General features: G+C 40.9%; 1 protein-coding gene across 2 annotated transcripts; it reads right to left on the bottom strand.

Annotated features, from left to right (window-relative positions):
• Nucleotides 1-2,095: 2,095 nt before the first annotated feature.
• On the bottom strand, nt 2,096-16,823 carry ccdc92ba (coiled-coil domain containing 92Ba). Of its 2 annotated transcripts, XR_006378539.1 has the most exons (5): nt 16,271-16,823; nt 15,816-15,956; nt 9,725-9,772; nt 3,059-6,257; nt 2,096-2,942 (listed from the first exon to the last, which is right to left on the bottom strand). XR_006378539.1 is itself a non-coding variant. In XM_044202189.1 (4 exons), exons 2-4 carry the CDS (start codon nt 15,946-15,948, stop codon nt 5,539-5,541), a joined length of 900 nt encoding a protein of 299 aa, XP_044058124.1. In that variant the 5' UTR covers nt 15,949-15,956; nt 16,271-16,823; the 3' UTR covers nt 2,096-5,538. The 2 variants fall into 2 exon arrangements, 1 of the variants encoding a protein (XP_044058124.1); XM_044202189.1 differs by having other exon boundaries at nt 2,096-6,257.
• Nucleotides 16,824-17,360: the final 537 nt, after the last annotated feature.

Raw genomic sequence — 17,360 nt, 5'->3', positions numbered from 1 at the left:
TTTTTTTGGGACAGTGTAGATTTTCTTCTGCACTGGAGGATAAAATGGGAACAATGGCTGAGTGGAAAGCCAAATAAATCACAAGTGCTGTTACTGTTTTCAACACCACAATCAGAGATTTCACTGACCTCTGACAGTTTGCCCCTGATATCATCAGCTCCTGTCAGTCACCCTCACACTGTGGCCTGTACACAACTCCTAGCTGACCAAGTTAAGGATATATAGCCATGTCTTGGTGCTCCATGGCCCTTATTAACCCCCCGTCCCCCCTGCTCTTTGTGCAGTGTGTACAGTTTTACTGTGCTGCAATAGCCCCAGATTTGCTGTGTGTGGTAATTTGATAAAATTTGGGAATTTGCAACATAAAATCACAACACAACACAACGAGCCTCTTCAAGATAGGGCCTTAAGATCAAGTAATAAAGCAGGACACACTTTAACGCCCTTTTGTCTTTTAATACTTCAGTAGTGCATACTCCCAAATTTTCTATAAACTAGTACAATCCAGACTTGTACATGAGTATTTCTACAGTGGGAGCAGTTTCTACCAGACCGCCTGGTGAAATGATAAACAGCTGTCAGGATACTTCCAACACTTTGCCAGCGTCTCACCTTTGAGGGACAACCGGAGCCAGCAGCAAAATGTTCTAACCATTACTTTATGAAAGTAAAATCAGTGCCTTTGTTGTTAGGATAGCAAAGGATACTATGACATTCTTCATACTCTCATCTGCTTCTGCCCTCCACCACTGTTAAGTGAGAACAGTTGAAGTGATGCTGTTATATTAATGAGCCTACTGAGGGAAAGCTGCGGGACAGATTTCATAGTCACCTGATTACTCGGACTGTCAAACAGTGGTGGAAAGTAACTAAGTACATTTACTCAAGTACTATATTTAAGTACTATTTTGAGGTACTTGTACTTGAGTATTTCCATTTTCTGCTACTTTATACTTCTACTCTACTACCTTTCAGAGGGAAATATTGTACTTTTTACTCCACTGCTTTTATCTGACAGCTTTAGTTACTAGTTACTTTGCAGATTTAGATTAATGATACAAAATATAATCAACAAATAAATTATGACGGAATATTATCAGTTAAGATAATACTTTATTGATCCTGGAGGATATTCACAAAATAGTTTTGTACTTTTACTTAAGTCAAATTTTGAATGCAGTACTTTTACTTGTAACAGAGTATTTCTGAACTGTGTTGCTACTTTTACTTAAGTAAAAGATCTCAGTACTTCTTCCACCCCTGCTGTCAAAGACACAAACTGTCATCCAATAATAACTTCAGTACTTGTTTTTTTACAAACTGCAAATGTGTAAGCACCATCGCCTCAGTGTGAAAACACACACTTCTTTTTTATCCAGGTCCTGACGCCAAAACACGAACTGTGGTTTCTGTCTCCCAAAGGACTCACATCAATATTGTCCTTTAAATTTGTTTTTCCATTATTATATTAAGAAACGTACAGAGGTATTCCCTCCTCTCTACCATCTAAAGAGCCAGTTTGGGCCTGAAACGTTGTACTTTCCTTAATGTAATGAAGAAGAAAATGTATAGGGTGCAGATAACTGTATTAGGAGATAAAAGTTCCTTCTCTTACAAAACAATACTGAGAAAATTACGCTGGCCTAGTGCTTTCTCTGAGGGATGTGTTTTGCTTTAATGATTATGGAGTGGTACATTGTGCATATCTAAATGGCCTGAATAATATTTTATCACTCATACTGAATTACTGTAGATACTTAATGTAGAAGAGAATAAGGCATGGAGTGAAATCATTCTGGTTCCTATTTTTACAACCCTAACTATGTATTACTCCCATATAACATAATTTTTGTTATATAATACGCATTTGTTGAAGCTGTGCTGTTCGATCCAGGTGATATTATAGACTCCAACCACATGAACTTTAAGCTCCTCGTCCATCATAGGTAATTAAATAATGATAATAATAATAATAGTAATGACATAAACGATCCAGCACATTTTATTTAATCACCTGAAAATGTCTTCACTGTTTCTTTCAAATCAAAAGGTTTTCTCTGGTAAACTTTCAAGCAACAATAAAGAGCAAGCAGCAGACTAGACAATCCTTCATTTTATTCCAATTATGTGTACAGTAGATCACTATAGGAAGCTAACACAGTATATGCGGTAATCAGTCAAAAGCTTCTTCTCACCCGAGAACCAAACCACACAACAACCCAGAGCAACATCTCCATGTTGGGTACCACACAGCATTATTGCTAGAGTCCACATAACATGTCAAAGAAGATGCTTTATGGTGCCACACACAGTCCACTGAAATGTTTCTCTAAGATGCAAAATAAACATATTTGACCTCAACCAGGATTGACCACAAAGACCTGAAGACAATGATCCTGCTGACATTTGTTATCAGTATTATGATGATTCGGGTTATTATATAGGCGATTAGAAAGATGGAAGACATTCTCTGTGGGTGTTGCGTAAATGATCTGCTTTTTTGCTATGTTTTGAGTGATGCGAGATTTACTGCGGTATGCTCTGTAGAGTAAAAAAAGCACATCAGGCGGTGAAGGATTACTCTCCTCAGTTGAAATATTCATGAAAAGATTCTTCATTAAGGCATCACACCATTCGTCTTCATGTTAATTTTAGCGGCGGGCCTCTTTGGCTCATTAGCGTTTTCCCTCAAAGCAGACAAACAAGTCATCAGTCTCTGTAGCTGCACACAAAGCTGCATACAGCAACCAGCATTTTGATTATTTATCCAAGTTGTTACATAATACCAAAGTATATATCATCTAAAATGTGAGATGACGCTACGATGTGGTATGCAGGATGTTAACTTGATTATGAAAGGTGGATGGAGAGTTTAATCTACCTGCCGCTTCATTTGGATGACATGTGGAGAGATGAAGTCTAACAGTGTAAGTTCAGGATTCCTGTTGGGGGGAAGAAAAAAAAAACAGTTCTCAACCAGACAACTTTTTACTTTTATCCCCTTCTGTCTCATAAAACTTGAGGAAGAATAGTGCACACAGTCATGCTAATGGCTTACCAGCTGAGAGGTGAATGAAAACCCTTGTCACATTTGCATTTTTGCTATAAAAACAAACAAAAAAAGGTTCAGTTCGTTTTCATCCAGACAGTCTTGTGTGGCATAATAATATGCCCATTTGCTTGAGTCGTCAATTCCTCACTTGGATATGTCTCCTATAAACTGTAACATAACAATTAATCATGTAAAGATTCAGTGACAATCAATAGAACTTTGTCAGATGAATCCATTAGATCATTCAGAAAAATATTAAGCAAAACATACTGAGCTCAACAATTACAAAATACAAAGTTAAACAATCATAAAATCTATTTTAACACTTCAAGTGTCCTTAAACCAGCTGACGTGACCTACTAATAATATATAAATATATTGATATATTGCTTTATTGAAGATATACTGCGAAAAACTTAATGCTAAACTTCTAACCAGTAGCTGTAGAAGGTGAGAAAAGCCTCACAGCAGTTAAAACTCAATGAAATTCAGTCTTACAGGAAGGCTCATTTCAAAGACACTGCCTGCAGTTACTGATGCTCAGTTACGTCATGGCTCAAGTACAGACCGACTGCGACACAACTTTGAATCAGAAATAACCGAGGTGCCACATTACATACAGTAAACCTTTATAACAGTTGTATAAAAGTGTTTCTGAAACTAAAGGACACAATACTTAGTAAAGAAAAGTCTTGTGTTTCCCCACTGCATTTCTTAAATCCACAGCTCCTCTATTATAAGGCAGTAATTACAGTCGGGAACTAAATGGACAACAGTGAATTCATAATCGGCACTGATACACATAAGCAATAACATAAAAAGTGTGTCCTACATTAAAATATAGTCAAGTAAAGTGTTAATTTAATCTTTCTTTTACTGTTTTATTTTTTTCAAGATGCTATTTGCTCATCGTTACGCTAGGGGTCACCATGTGCATGTGTTTGGACACACACGGCTTTCTGCTGCGGGCGCCTTTTGGTCATTTAGAGCACACAGTCACTGTCTTGATGTGCATTTTGACACAGCTACTTTGGGAATTTGTGTAAAATGGAAAAGGAACACACATAAACCAAATCAATCAGATCATGCTTCAGTTGAAAACACACCAAAACTTCCAGCCACGTTCTTGTTTGTCCGTTTTTCCTGAGGTGAAAAGAAACCCCAACACAACAACCTCAAACGCAAACTAGTTGAAGTAGTAGTACTTGTGTGTGTGTGTGTTTACTACACAAACCACACCATAGTGAAACACATGGTCCAACGAGTCCAAACTTATGCATGTGGCCTGTTTATACCAAGCAGTCACTACAGAGGAATAGCAGCACACGGGTCTTTTAGTAAAACATGCCGAATATTGTGTTGTTTAGTCCATGACGCAAAGTTTGCATGTGGCCAACACTTCTGATGTCTGTCCTCCACCTAAGACAGGCATTGATAAAAGAACAAACATTGCAATTTGAAGAAAAAACAAGTGAGTTATTTCCCTTTAACAGCTGCGTTATTTACCACAAATTAAGTTGCAACGTATTCTTAAGATAATTGCAAAAATGTGTGTTATGTAAGCAATAATGTGATGTGGATATGTATGATGGTGTGCATTCTCTTTTTGGATGTTTAAAAATGTTTGTTTTTATTTTTACAATGCACCTATGGTCTCAAGTAAAGTATATTAATTAACCGGTAATACACAACAAGGAGCGGTATAAGAGTGTAGTTAGTAGAGTTCAAATTGTCAAATCTATTTTTTAAGTTTGTTTTTAGTCACTTTAACCCATGGTTAGCTTATTTGCACAAGGGAAAGCTAACTGAAGCTTAATTATTGTTGCTACATTTACCTGCAGTTAATACCTTCAGTTTTCAGTTGTTGCAGAGATAACCGGTTGAGGTTAGGGCGGAGGGTGGGTTCCAGTTAGGGGAGAAACAACTTGATGGGGGATTTCAACACAACACTGGATGTTTTAAGAGTAAGTTAAAGTAAAAAAGTAATGTGCACACCACTTCTGATGTTTTCAGCTGTGACTCAGTCAGGGGCCCACGCAAACATTTGGTCACATGGTTGATTTATGGTTGACCTTGAAAGGTCACAGTGGGTTGGGACACACAACAGGGCTTGTAGTAAACCTAAAATGGCTGCTATCATGGTCAAACTCACCATCACCATAAATCAAAAAGGGGGTTGCTTTGAAAAAAGGCCCCACAGTATATTGAGCATGTGACACCAGTGTAAACAGGTAAGTTATCTAACTTCATTTAAGACTGACTTAAAGTGACACTTATTGAGTTTTGTTTTGCAAGTTATTTAAGGATATATCAAAGTCCATATTAAAAAAGTGTCTACGATAAGTGTAGTATAATTCAATAGCTAAAACCAGTCTCAGTATCAATTCAGTCAAGGTGCAGGACAACAGTTAACAGCATTAACAGCCTGACAGAAGATAATCATACAGTGAACAAACTGCAGTTAAAAGCACAGGTCACAGTAGTCACTAATCGGCCTTCGTCTCAGCAGCAGGGGGCGCTGCGGCTGAAGATACCAGTCTGGCAGCTTCATCCTGGGGCTCCACTGGCCCCTCCCCATCTTCTTCCTCCTCATCCTCTTTCTCCAGGCCCAATGGAGGCTGTCTTTGTGCCACGGTGTGCCTAGAGCGAGCCCTGTGCCTTCGAGGGTGGAGGAAGAGCGCAGGGTCCGGCATCGCTGTGGGCTCTGCAGGGCCCATCACTTTCTCTATGGGCACGCACTCCCGGGCACGCTCCATTCTCGAAGAGGACCGAGCACTCCTACGCTTGGGTTTAACCACGGGAGAGGAAGGGGAGGTTCCTGACGGCCTCTGTGGAGAAACAGAGTTCTGCTCGGCACCGTACTGGGCCCCCTGACTGTTGGCTCTGGCGAGAAGTCCCTGCCTCTGCTGCATCCGCTGGTGGTGCAGTTTCTGCCTGGCAGCATGCAGCTGGAAGGAGAGGTATGCTGCTGCCTCTGTTTGTTTCTGCAGCTCCGTGTTGAGGATGGTGGAACAGTGGCTGCGGCGCTTGAGCTCCTCCAGGAAATGGCGCTCCTTTTCCTTGAGATTGGCTCTGAGGGCTCCCACCAAAGCCCCTTTGTGACTCAGCTCCTCCCGAAGCTCTCCTAAGATGCAACCCTGCTCGGCCAGACGTTTTTCCACGTGCCAACACCTGGCCTCCAGGAGCTCCTCTTCCTCCTGTAACTCTGACACAGATATGGACCAGAAATGTTAATTATGAACATACCTGTAGGGGTTAAAATCCAGTGCTTCCATATATATGTAACTTATGTAGCTTTTTCCACAACTTACTACAGCATACAACAAAATCAGCATACATATAAACAAACCAAACAGCATATACACACAGTTTAATATACGTTGTGCGTTACCATAGACGCAGTGTACTTATCTCGCCTCTATAAGCAAAGCTGAGCCTTTGTTGGGCCGCACCAGCTCTAATCCTCAGCACATATGACCACAGAGGCACAACTCAGATCGTCCAGATCATATTTTGGCTGGGATCCACTGAGTTAAATGGATATGAAAGTAGTTTATGGGACAAAGTCAGAGTGTTTAGAAAATCACCAATTTCCTCTCAAAGTCTGACGAGGATCATCTGTGAGGTAGAAGATGGTACAGTACGATGGTTTAGGAGCTGGTCCAGGCAGTAGCTGGCATATGGAAATGGTAATCTCCATCCCACCCCCAACTGACAGGCTGCACTAAAGCTGGGCAATATATCAATATTTATTCTTTATCATCTAGCGTGATCATATTTTAGGATTTGTTTAGATAGATAGATTTAAAATACACAAATGTGTCTTTTAAATGAATGAAAGTCAAATTATTCCCGAATTATTTCTGAAATATTCGATAATGCCAGCTAAAAAATCCTTAAAATTTGGACTTTACATTACGTTACGATTCACATCCATACCTGAACAAATATCACAATGTGCGAAGATAAAAACATGAAACCCTTCAAAATCAAATGCAATCGAATACAAGAGCACTGCAGTAAACACTAACTTCATTCACTTGAAGCTGTAGTTTAGCATTGCAGCTAACCATTATTTTTATTATTGATTAATATGTCATAATATGTAATTTTTTTCTATATATGTATTAATTGATTATTGCTCAGAAATAATTTAAAATCCCATTACAATTTCCCAGAGCCGATCATGATGTTTAAACTGCTTGTTTTTGTCATTGCATTGTTTCCTAGTTGCTATCTTTTGCCTTGTGTTTTTGCTTTTGACATTCTGTCACCTGAACCTGAACCTGCCTCTAAGCTATTTTCATCAGTAAATCACTGAAGTCATCCTGCTGCCTCCTCTGTCTGCACTTGGTTCCTTCCCCTGTTGCCACCCTCCCGTACAACTGTGAAAGTTTTGTCTGACCAACAGTCCAAAACCCAAAGATTTTCAGTTCTTATTAATATGAAACAGAACAGAAGCAGCAACTCCTCACATTTCACTTATGTTTTGCAATCTACATTTTGTCATCACAATTGTATATACTATGACTTTCAGTTGTGAATCTATTCTCTACACACAACATCTATTGTATGTCTGTCCGTCCTGGGAGAGGGATCTGTCCTCTATCACTCTTTCTGAGTGATAAAGGACATATTTCTTCCAATTTTTTTTCCCTGTTAAAAGTTTTTTTTGGGGGAGTTTTTTCTCATTTGAATCAAGGGTGTAAGGACAGAGGGTGTTGTATGCTGTACAGATTGTAAAAACCCCTTGAGGCAAATAGTGATTTGTGATATTGGACGATATAAATAAAACTGACTTGACATTAGAAAGCTAGAACCAACATTTTTGGTAAACGACTTAACAGATTAATTAATCATCAGTATTTGCATATGTGAGATGGATGAGGTGGAGCAAGGGAGAGAAAACTAGCCAGCCCAAATCACTTAATGTTCCTAAGAGATAAAACAGACAGTCTACTACTTGAGGCCTCCTCTCCACATGAACTTTAACCTCTCTGCCAAGGTCCGGTTTAATGCAGTATACTGCTTATTGTTTTTTTTTTTTGCTTTTGTAGACAACCTTTGTGCTCTTTCATTCCAGTAAAATTCCCCAGAGGAAAGGGATGAAAAGCCAGTGCAGCAACCTCAGGGCTGACTGAGCTGGAGAGGAGATTACATCCACAGAGGCCTAATGCCTCTGCCCATAAAAATAGGTCAGGTTTGCTGGGTAGGAGAATCCTAAAGGGTGGAGGGAGGTTTGATGAGTCCTGGAGGTGAAACTATAACGGAACTGGAAGCCAAATTAGGCTTAAATGTATAATAAGGTGCTTCGCACATTGATGAAAGTTTTGGGTTTGAGGTTGAAGCCAAGTTACATGTATTGCTTTATCATCTCTTTTCCATTTGCTCATTTGTCGTCTTTTTTGCATTATTTTTCTGTCTGTATGACTTCCCTTTCATCATACTAAGTCTTTTATCCTCTTTTTCTGTTATCCCTTTCCTTCCTTATTTCCCCAGCCCTCACTCTTTCTCCCTGTCTTCCCAGATGAATCCTCTGAGGGCCGATCAGTCTCAGGTTTTCTTGTTGCCCATCACCACACCCAGGCTGAGCTCATATGCTAACTATAGACTACAGTACCTAATGTGATCTTCATATCTTTCCACACCCCCCCTCCCCCTACCCCTCCATGTCTGCAGCATACTGCCGCCTTGTCTTTTCCCTTTATCGCTCTCCTCGCTACCTCTCATTACCTCTCTCCTTTTCCTGACTCTACGTCTCTCTTGTTCTCAGCAAAGTCTGTGAGTGGACACCCCCACTGGGACAACGAGGTGAAAACGAGAGCAGGAAAAGAAAATGAGGATGGATCAATTTGTCAGGGTGGGGAGGAGAACAGAGCGCCGTTCTGTATTGATGAATCGGGGGATAACCTGCCCAGGAAAAAGGAGATGGGCTCTAATGGCTGAGTAATGCAGCCAAGCTTGACTCCCCCTTTACTCTCTACAAGCACACACACACATTCACACAACCTTTTGACTTCTCTTTCCCTGGTCTGTCTCTAATTCGCTGTGACAAAATGGTGCCCATCCCTGCATCCAGACACCACAAATGGTCCTGCAAACGTCAGCTATGAGCCAAATATGTTGAGGCATGCTGTCTTTGCAGTGTCTTTGCAGCGAGCGTTTGCAGCCCCCACACACACACACACACACACACACACACAGCTGTGACCAATTGGAAAACTGCAGATACAGTGTGTGTGGGAAAGAAAGCTAATAAACACATACAGGGAAACCGAGATGCACTTTGCACCCATGATCTTGCCTGTGTACGGTTTGTCTGAGCCCCCACCCCCACCTTGCGGATAAGCATGAGGAGAGAAATGAGGAGAGAAAGATATAGGGAGGCATGGGGGAGAAGAGGGAGGAGGGTGGTTGACAGGGATCTATCCCCTGGGGGATGGGAGGTTGGGAGGGACAGAGGGATGCAGGTGTAGAGTTATGGTCGATTTGGGGTTGAGGAGATGTAAACACGTGTCCATCTTTCTGTCTCCAATGCAGAGGAAGACAACAAAAATACAAGACGCACAAATACAGACAGATTCATGTACTGATTCATGACGGAGGTGGGTGAGGAATAAAGAGATGTATGAAGGAGGATTGGAGCGTTGAAGGGATTTTTTTTTAACAAACCTATTTGGCTTCTGCCTGGAGGCTTCACCTTCAGCTCACTTGTCAACTCTGAAAAACACAAGAGACAGACAAAAACACAGGAACGAGCAGTTAAAGAGACAGAAATATAAAAAACCCCTGCATGAAATCATATTGTTAGAGCTTAAACGTATGCTCAATGGTGCTGAAATGTCTTATTAAAGCTGAATGCTGACATTTTCTGCTTGCTGCTGCTGGTTAACGTAACAGATGCTTGATGCAGTTTCCAGCACATTTTCAGTGAGCTCATACATTATTTATGAAGCTAAATCTGAAACTTTACATCAAAGACTGTGTCTCAGAGACTTAGCCATTGATGTCCTGTTTGTTACATTACTCGTCACAGTCTGAAGAAAAACTTTCTGTACTGTAACCTCAATATTAGCATTCCTCACTGAAATCAATATTCACTTAAATAAAAACTACTGGCTGTGCAATCTGTTTCAAGAGGAAATGCAAACCAAACAAATAGGAACCCAATAAAAGTCGATAAATGCTCTGGCATTAAGCAACGTAAGCAGAGCCGCATTTATCAGAACATCTGATTAACCCTTTACACTGTGATTTCAGACACATTTCAATCCAAAGCTACAGTTTCACACTGGAACAGTCTGCGGACAGATGGAATATAAAGGTGATGTGTGATTGTGTAGGAGAACTGGTCAATACAAATGTTCTCAAGTGATTTCTTATAACATCTGTGTGAAGAGGTCGACTTTCTGTTGTGTATCGTATTGATAAGTTTGTATTCACTGTATTTTTATGTCTTGCATTAGTGGACGGCCTTTGCATTCATTTGTCTTGTGCCATAAAAACACAGACAGACTACAGGCACTGGACACTCAGCAGCTCGCCTGTCTGAATTTTATTAGACAATAAAACATGATTGTATGACTTTTTTTTTTTTTTTTTTTTTTTTAGCAGTGAGGGAAGTAGTAATAGAGCTGAATGGTATTACTGTGATTAGGATTATCCAAATATTACATGACATGATATCTGGCACACTGGCATTTTTAGATACTGGATGGATTATATCTCATGTCACTGCAACTAATGGTTTATGTTTTTGAGAAGATAATGTATCAGACTGGTATGTGGCACTCCGTTATTAGCAGTGTTGGACTGTCCTGATTAAAATATTTCAGCTTAGAGTCTCTGATGTGGGTTGAGGGGGTCAGACTTCTGGTCGTGTCTGGACTGTCTGTCATTCAAGGAGGCCTGACTGCAGATAAATCTCCACATTCAGCTTTCAGCACACACTCAAACACAGGCATATGTGTGCGTGTGTGGCTCCACTAATCTTTAGATGAATGTGGCATAGATTCATTTCAATTCCCCATAGCCAGAAATGTGGGCCTGTGCAATCAGCCAAGTAAACTAGTTTAATTCTAAAAAAGGAGAAAGCCATCATTTTAAATCTGCAACTCTCTAATAACACTCATTTACTTAGATGTTTACTAAAAATATAAAGTAGAAGTAGTAAAAATAAGGTAATATTGTAAAGAAAATATGTTTTACATTTTTTAATGAAAAAGATCAATGTAGCTCAGCAGATGTGTTATTCCTAGCCTTTTCATCTCCTCTTGGTCTCCCTGTCACACCCTTTCTTCTTCCCTCTGCAGTCAGCATAACACGCCCACCATGCAGCTGGCATGGAGAGAAAGACAGAGGGGATGAAGAGGGTAGAAAGAAAGATATTAGGGGAGAAAGGAAGAGACAGGAAGCTCCAGAAAGACAGATTTGCTGATTGCTGGTAGTAGAAAGTATTGAACGGACTGCCAAATGTGGAAGACTTTGAGAGTTCCTATTTTCTAGTTGTTATCCTCTATCACAACTGCCAGAAGCATTTATGAAGTGAATTTAACTGCTGGAAGTCGGCTCTATTTCGTGAAACAACATTCAAACAATGAAAAAAAGGAGCTCAGCACATTGCAGCATCCAGAATGTGTAATGCTTTGTAGGTCAGGCTTATCTCCTAGAGCCTCACTGAGCATTCAAGGTTTTTGTTTCATGGCTCGACCTTGAATGTTTCAGATATCTTGAAGAAAACACACACACACACACACACACACACCTAATCGATTTCTCTGACATACAATAAACACATTATATCAGAGAAAAAGCCCCCATTTCAAAAACAGAAGACAAGAATTGATTTAGCTTCAAGGAGACAGAAGCGTAAGCACCTTTATGCTGATGAGGAAACACAGAGTTTAGAACAATAAAAGAAAGGTCAGCAGTACAGAGGCAGAGCTAATGTGCACAGCAACATCGTCAGCTCAACCTTGCAGTACCCTTTCCAGGCTGCACATTAGTGAGCTGGCAGCAAACACCTATCACACCTGCAAATTGCATTAGCCTATCAGCACCAAGCCTCACAGCCTTCCTTCAGAGTCCTCATCACCTCCGCTAATATCTGTACACCTCTTGGAAAACATACCAAAAACTGAGAGAATGACTGCTAGTTATACAAGTTATACATGCTGTCAAAATGTACCACGGACTCAAGACTATTTTTAAAAAAAAGAGGGCTGCAAGTAGCTCCTCTTGGAGGAAAGCCAAAGAATAAATAATTTTCCTGGGAAATGGGAAGGCGAGTGACAATCGGAGCCCTAGCGCCCAGAGATTTGCGATGCTACTTGCCAGCCTGCACTGCTATCCAGCGAGGGTGCCTCATCAACTCCTGTGCTTAGTAGGACACAGCCGTGGACAGCTGTGAAAGGGAGAACTACCAGCAAACCTCCCCAACAACCGAGTGTACGACTTGAAAACAGATTTGCACCGCTGCTTCATTGTTCACCTCTAAACTATTTTACTTTCTGAATCCCTCTGCTAAGGACAAGAGACAAGAGGAATAAAAACAACAAGACATAACACACCAGAAACCTTGAAGGAGACCCACCTCAGCCCCTGCCAGAAGAGAGTTTAAAACACGAGGGACAACAGAGCCAAGAGAGAGAGTCTTCACCCCGCATACCACCTACCACCTGGGAGGAGTCTTATGTTCCATCTGCGACAAGAGAAGCTCTTTTTGTTGCTCAAAAGTTAGTCCCCACATCTGGACAGGTAGGTATAGTACTGGCAACCAGAGAAAGCTCTTCTAGGTCTGCTGTCATAACTCCCATTTCAACTAAAACCACTGAATAATGCTCAGCAATTTTAAGCAACTGTTCTTCTGTGCACTTCTACAAAGCCTCCTCGGACGGAGCTGCGAAAAACTATCTACAAATGTTCTTACAAGACAGGAACAAATGGATGAGCCCCCATTTTGTCATAACAAAAACGTGAAAAGACACAAAATTCCAATAAATCCAAGTTATTTACTGTAATAAAAAAAAAAAAACTAAACTGTAACTTCGAATATGAGGTGTGTTGGTCAGTGACATCAGTAGTGTTCATGTGGATAGTGTAGGATAAGTTGTTACAGTAAAAGTAAAACAAAAGGCTAAGCAAAGCAATAAGGCACAGGCGCTGGCAGGGAAGAGAGCGAGGCACGCTGGAAGCTGGGACTTTTATATCCTGTAGAGCACTGCGCCCACGTGCTCCAGATCTGGTTGGATACTGCAGTCAGCTCTCTGGCACCTCAAAAGACAACATGGGTAGAAACAGTAACTGACACAGCACACACAAGCAGACTAAGCAAGGGTCGTCACAATTATGACATCTATAAAGAGAGACTTCTCATTTCTAATATAGAACTGAGAAAGGCAAGGCAGTCCTTCTTCTCTCACATCATTGCCAAAAACAATAACAATGCACTTGCCTTATTTGCTAGGGCCTTGCATACTGGAAATCCACAAGGGTGCGTTTTGCCTGAAAAACCTTTTAACAGAGTTTCACTCTGGCATGAGAGCATAATAAGAAGCTTTAAAGATGCTCAGCAGAGTAGATGATGTTGTGTGTTTTTAGTGAGTGTGGCGTAATAATGTCCCTGCGTACGCAGTCCCACAGAAACCTCTGAGGATTGTGGAAATGAAAGACTGCGTTACAGGCTGGAGAGCAGATTAATGACTCCGGCTGCTGCAGGACTAAGATTTATATTTGTGTTGGTGAGTTCTGAGGAAGGAATATATTTGTTTGTTGTTGGCACTAATAATAATGATAATAATAATAATACATTATATTACATTTTAAGAACCAGACTCATTCAGATTCAGATACACTGAGACTTCTTTATTGATTCAATTATTTTTATAATGAAAACTATTGTCTTTCTGAAGGTTTGACCAAGCATTGTCTTGTTTTCTTGGAGCTGACGGCGCACATAAACATAACTTTAACTCCACACGGACAAAAAATGATAAACAATCTGTAACAGCACCATTTGGGCTGCCCTTTGCGTTCATAGTGGGAGACCCCGTGGAGACTGAGGGAGAGGAGGAGAGGACGAGTAAATGAGTGTGTATGTGTATTAGAAATACACATACACACACTCACTCACTCTCTTTGTTGGTGTGTTAGTCGTTTTCTCTCTGTCTCTCAGTGCGCGCGCACACACACACATGCATACACACACACAGTAATCACCATGCTCAGCTTTATTGACCAGATGTGATCGTGCAGAACCTACAAAGCGATGGAGGGGGTTGTTTTCTACACAACTGGTCACATTGGCTCTGAGCCATCTCAACCTCTCTTTCTCTCCCTCGCTCTCACACACACCTACCCACCAACCTACCCACACACACACACACACACAGAAACAAACAAACAAACCCTTCCCCCCTGCTCTCCCCTCTTGTATTTGTTAACCACAATCCCACTCATATGGATTACTAAAGATATGGAGTCTGTGGATTAACCATGATGGATATGTTTGTATGCATCTTTCTGAGGATGTTTTGTGTGTGCATTGTGTGTTTCTGTGTGTGTGTGTACTTTTTATTCTTTTTCTCTCCACAAAAATCTGTTTATTCAGTCACATACACAAAGCTGCCCTCTACAAGGTTAAATATTCATTTTAGGGTAAAGACTTGACTAGGTTGAGGTTATGGTGAGTGTTGGGTTTAAATAAAATTAAAGGATAAGGAGAGCCTCCTGGGAATTAATGAAATTAAATAGAACATCCTCACAAGTATAGTAATACAAGTGTGTGTGTGTGTGTGTGTGTGTGTGTGTGTGTGTGTGTTCATATGCACTTGCTTGCTTGATTAAATTGATGGCATATCCATTTGGCCCAAAACAGGAAATGATGCAATCTACAGGAATTGTAGCATGACATAACCATGTAGTCATTGTCAGGCATTGATTGGTGGTGCAGACACAATGAGGCCTGTGTGCACATGGGGTATGACAATTACTGCACTGCAGATTGTAACTAAACACAACAGCAGCTTATGTTCCCTCCAAAATTAAATATCAGTCATGTGGTGGTCCATCAAATGAAGGTGAAATCATTATAAATGAGCTTTAAATGATTTAAGGCTCTACCTGGATACAATCACAGGAATATCTGGGGGCTGGATTATTGGGAGGTGAAAACCCTCATTAAAACAGGTCATGAAGCGCTCTCTCTTTCCACTAATACATCAAGCCTGTAATTAAAAATCTTAGTAAATCTTCTCTCTGAGGGTAGGCGGTCAATGAGAGGGGTCCTTGCTGATTAATAAAGAACTATAGCAGCAAAAAATAAAAGGCAAGCCACACTAGGAGAGGATCAACCAAAGGAATCCTTCACGTAAATGTGAGCTCATTAGAGCTGAAATGATGATGTCAATTATCGACAGTATTTCAAACAAAGATGCCAAACTATTATCTGGTTCTGGCTTCTCAAATGTGATGATTTGCTGCTTTTCTTCATCATATATTATAGTAAATTGAATATATTTGGGGTTTGGACAAGCAGTTTGAAGACATCACTTTGGGCATTTGTCATTATTTTTGACATTTCATAGACTAAACAAATTGAAAATTAGAATTAACACATAGTAGAGCTCAAATCAGTAAAGACATATATCCTTACAGCTTATCTATCTACGAAACTTTTGGGGTCACATAAAAGTTTCTTGGCTCCCTCACACACACACACACACACACACACACACAGTAACAACAGCAGCAGTATGTCCCTCACCTGAGCATCGTTTCTGCAGGGAGAGGATCTCCAGGTGGAGGCCGTGGAGTAAAGTGAGGTGCTCCTGCCTGAGGAACACCGCGCTCCTCTCCACACTCTCTATCTGCCGAGACAGCCTGCTCTCTTCGCCCATAGCCGCGTCTGGAGGGACAGAGGGAGGAGGAAATCAGAAGGATGGGACTGATGGATTTTTTTTTGTTTACTCCACCAGCATCCACCTTTTCCAACTTCATATTAAACTGTAAAGCTTGAACTCCAGCTGCCAAATGTCACTTTCTCATACTGTGAACATTTCTTATGTTCAGCCACAGAGAGAGGGAAGTGCAAGTTCTGTAATGAGGTCATGTGGGAGCTATAAATAAGGTATTGATGACCAGAGAAATCAACAGAAATGGGAGATGCACATCCAGTCAGGATGATCAAAAACTAAGCCTTTTGCAAATGTCTCTGCTTACCTTTAAATTTGTTAGGTGCCAAAATCTAATAAATATGATTCGCAAGAGTTATAAAAACGTCCTCCGATCCGGGCATGCTGGCCTCCAGTGCTGGTCCAAATCCTGTCGACTGCTACATTCAGGCAAAGCCATTTTATCTGAAGCGTTAAAGTGCTTTTCAGCTGCACATGACGCCGTTTGATTAGAGGACGAAGAGGATGGATAGCTGCGTAAAAATGCAAAACCACCACGATGCACGGCTCCGCGCTCCTCTGGCAAAACCGCTCCTTGCTGCAACATCCGCGTCGAACATCATGAGGAAGAGGATGTTTTCAAATCGGTCGATACGAAAGCCCACGAGGAAAGTGCGCAGTCCATTTTCAACATGCGCACCTTTCTTCCTCGCCCACGGACTGAAGAATCTGCTGTGGACGGCTGAGCTGGGAAATGATGAAAACAAGCCACCGCGCGCAGAACACGCGAGAACTTCGTACGACGCGAGTCAGCGTCACCACAGGCAGGGGACCGGCCCACATCAGCTGTAGGCTACGTCAACTCTGAAGAGGATCGATACAGAGCGCGTGGGAGTTGAAAGGAAAACACTAAGTGTGACTTGAAAGCAAACACTTTTATATTCCACTTGCTGCAAATCGGTCAAATTGTTTGTTTTGGGACTTTGAGACAGGCTGCTGAAGTGGTTCTCAGGAGTTCTACTGTTTAATTTAATACACTAAATACATTTACTCAAGTATAAATTCGAGGTACTTGTACTTTACTTGAGTATTTTTCCATTTTATGCTACTTTATGCTTCAGAGGTAAATATAGGCTATATCATTTTTCATACCCTTTCTGTCAAGTGAAAGCCATGTATCTCCAAATTTGGTGATTTTTTATTTTTCTAATAAACTTAAGGAATAAGTGTTTCGTTTATGAGTTTAAAACAATCTCCTACTTCTTAAGCTAAATAAACTATTTAAACCCCCCTTGGATTAGCTGGAAACATGCATCGTCACAAAGCTGAAAACAGGGCTGTTTTTCTGAGCTCATGAAAAATTGACTTTTTAGAGATACCTGGTTCTCACGGGACTGCGACGCCACAGACATGATGAT

This window comes from Siniperca chuatsi, linkage group LG7 (genome assembly GCF_020085105.1).
Source record: "Siniperca chuatsi isolate FFG_IHB_CAS linkage group LG7, ASM2008510v1, whole genome shotgun sequence".
NCBI lineage: Eukaryota > Metazoa > Chordata > Actinopteri > Centrarchiformes > Sinipercidae > Siniperca > Siniperca chuatsi.
The sequence above is the reverse complement of the archived record's forward strand: the minus strand, read 5'-3'. Positions and strand labels throughout refer to the sequence as shown.

Excerpts from the sequence above, each read along its gene's own strand:
- ccdc92ba (XM_044202189.1), bottom strand. The coding sequence starts at position 15,948 with ATGGGCGAAGAGAGCAGGCTGTCTCGGCAGATAGAGAGTGTGGAGAGG. Across the intron at positions 9,773-15,815 it reads CCTGCAGAAACGATGCTCAG|AGTTGACAAGTGAGCTGAAG; the intron begins GTGAGGGACATA and ends TGTGTTTTTCAG. Across the intron at positions 6,258-9,724 it reads TCCAGGCAGAAGCCAAATAG|AGTTACAGGAGGAAGAGGAG; the intron begins GTTTGTTAAAAA and ends TATCTGTGTCAG.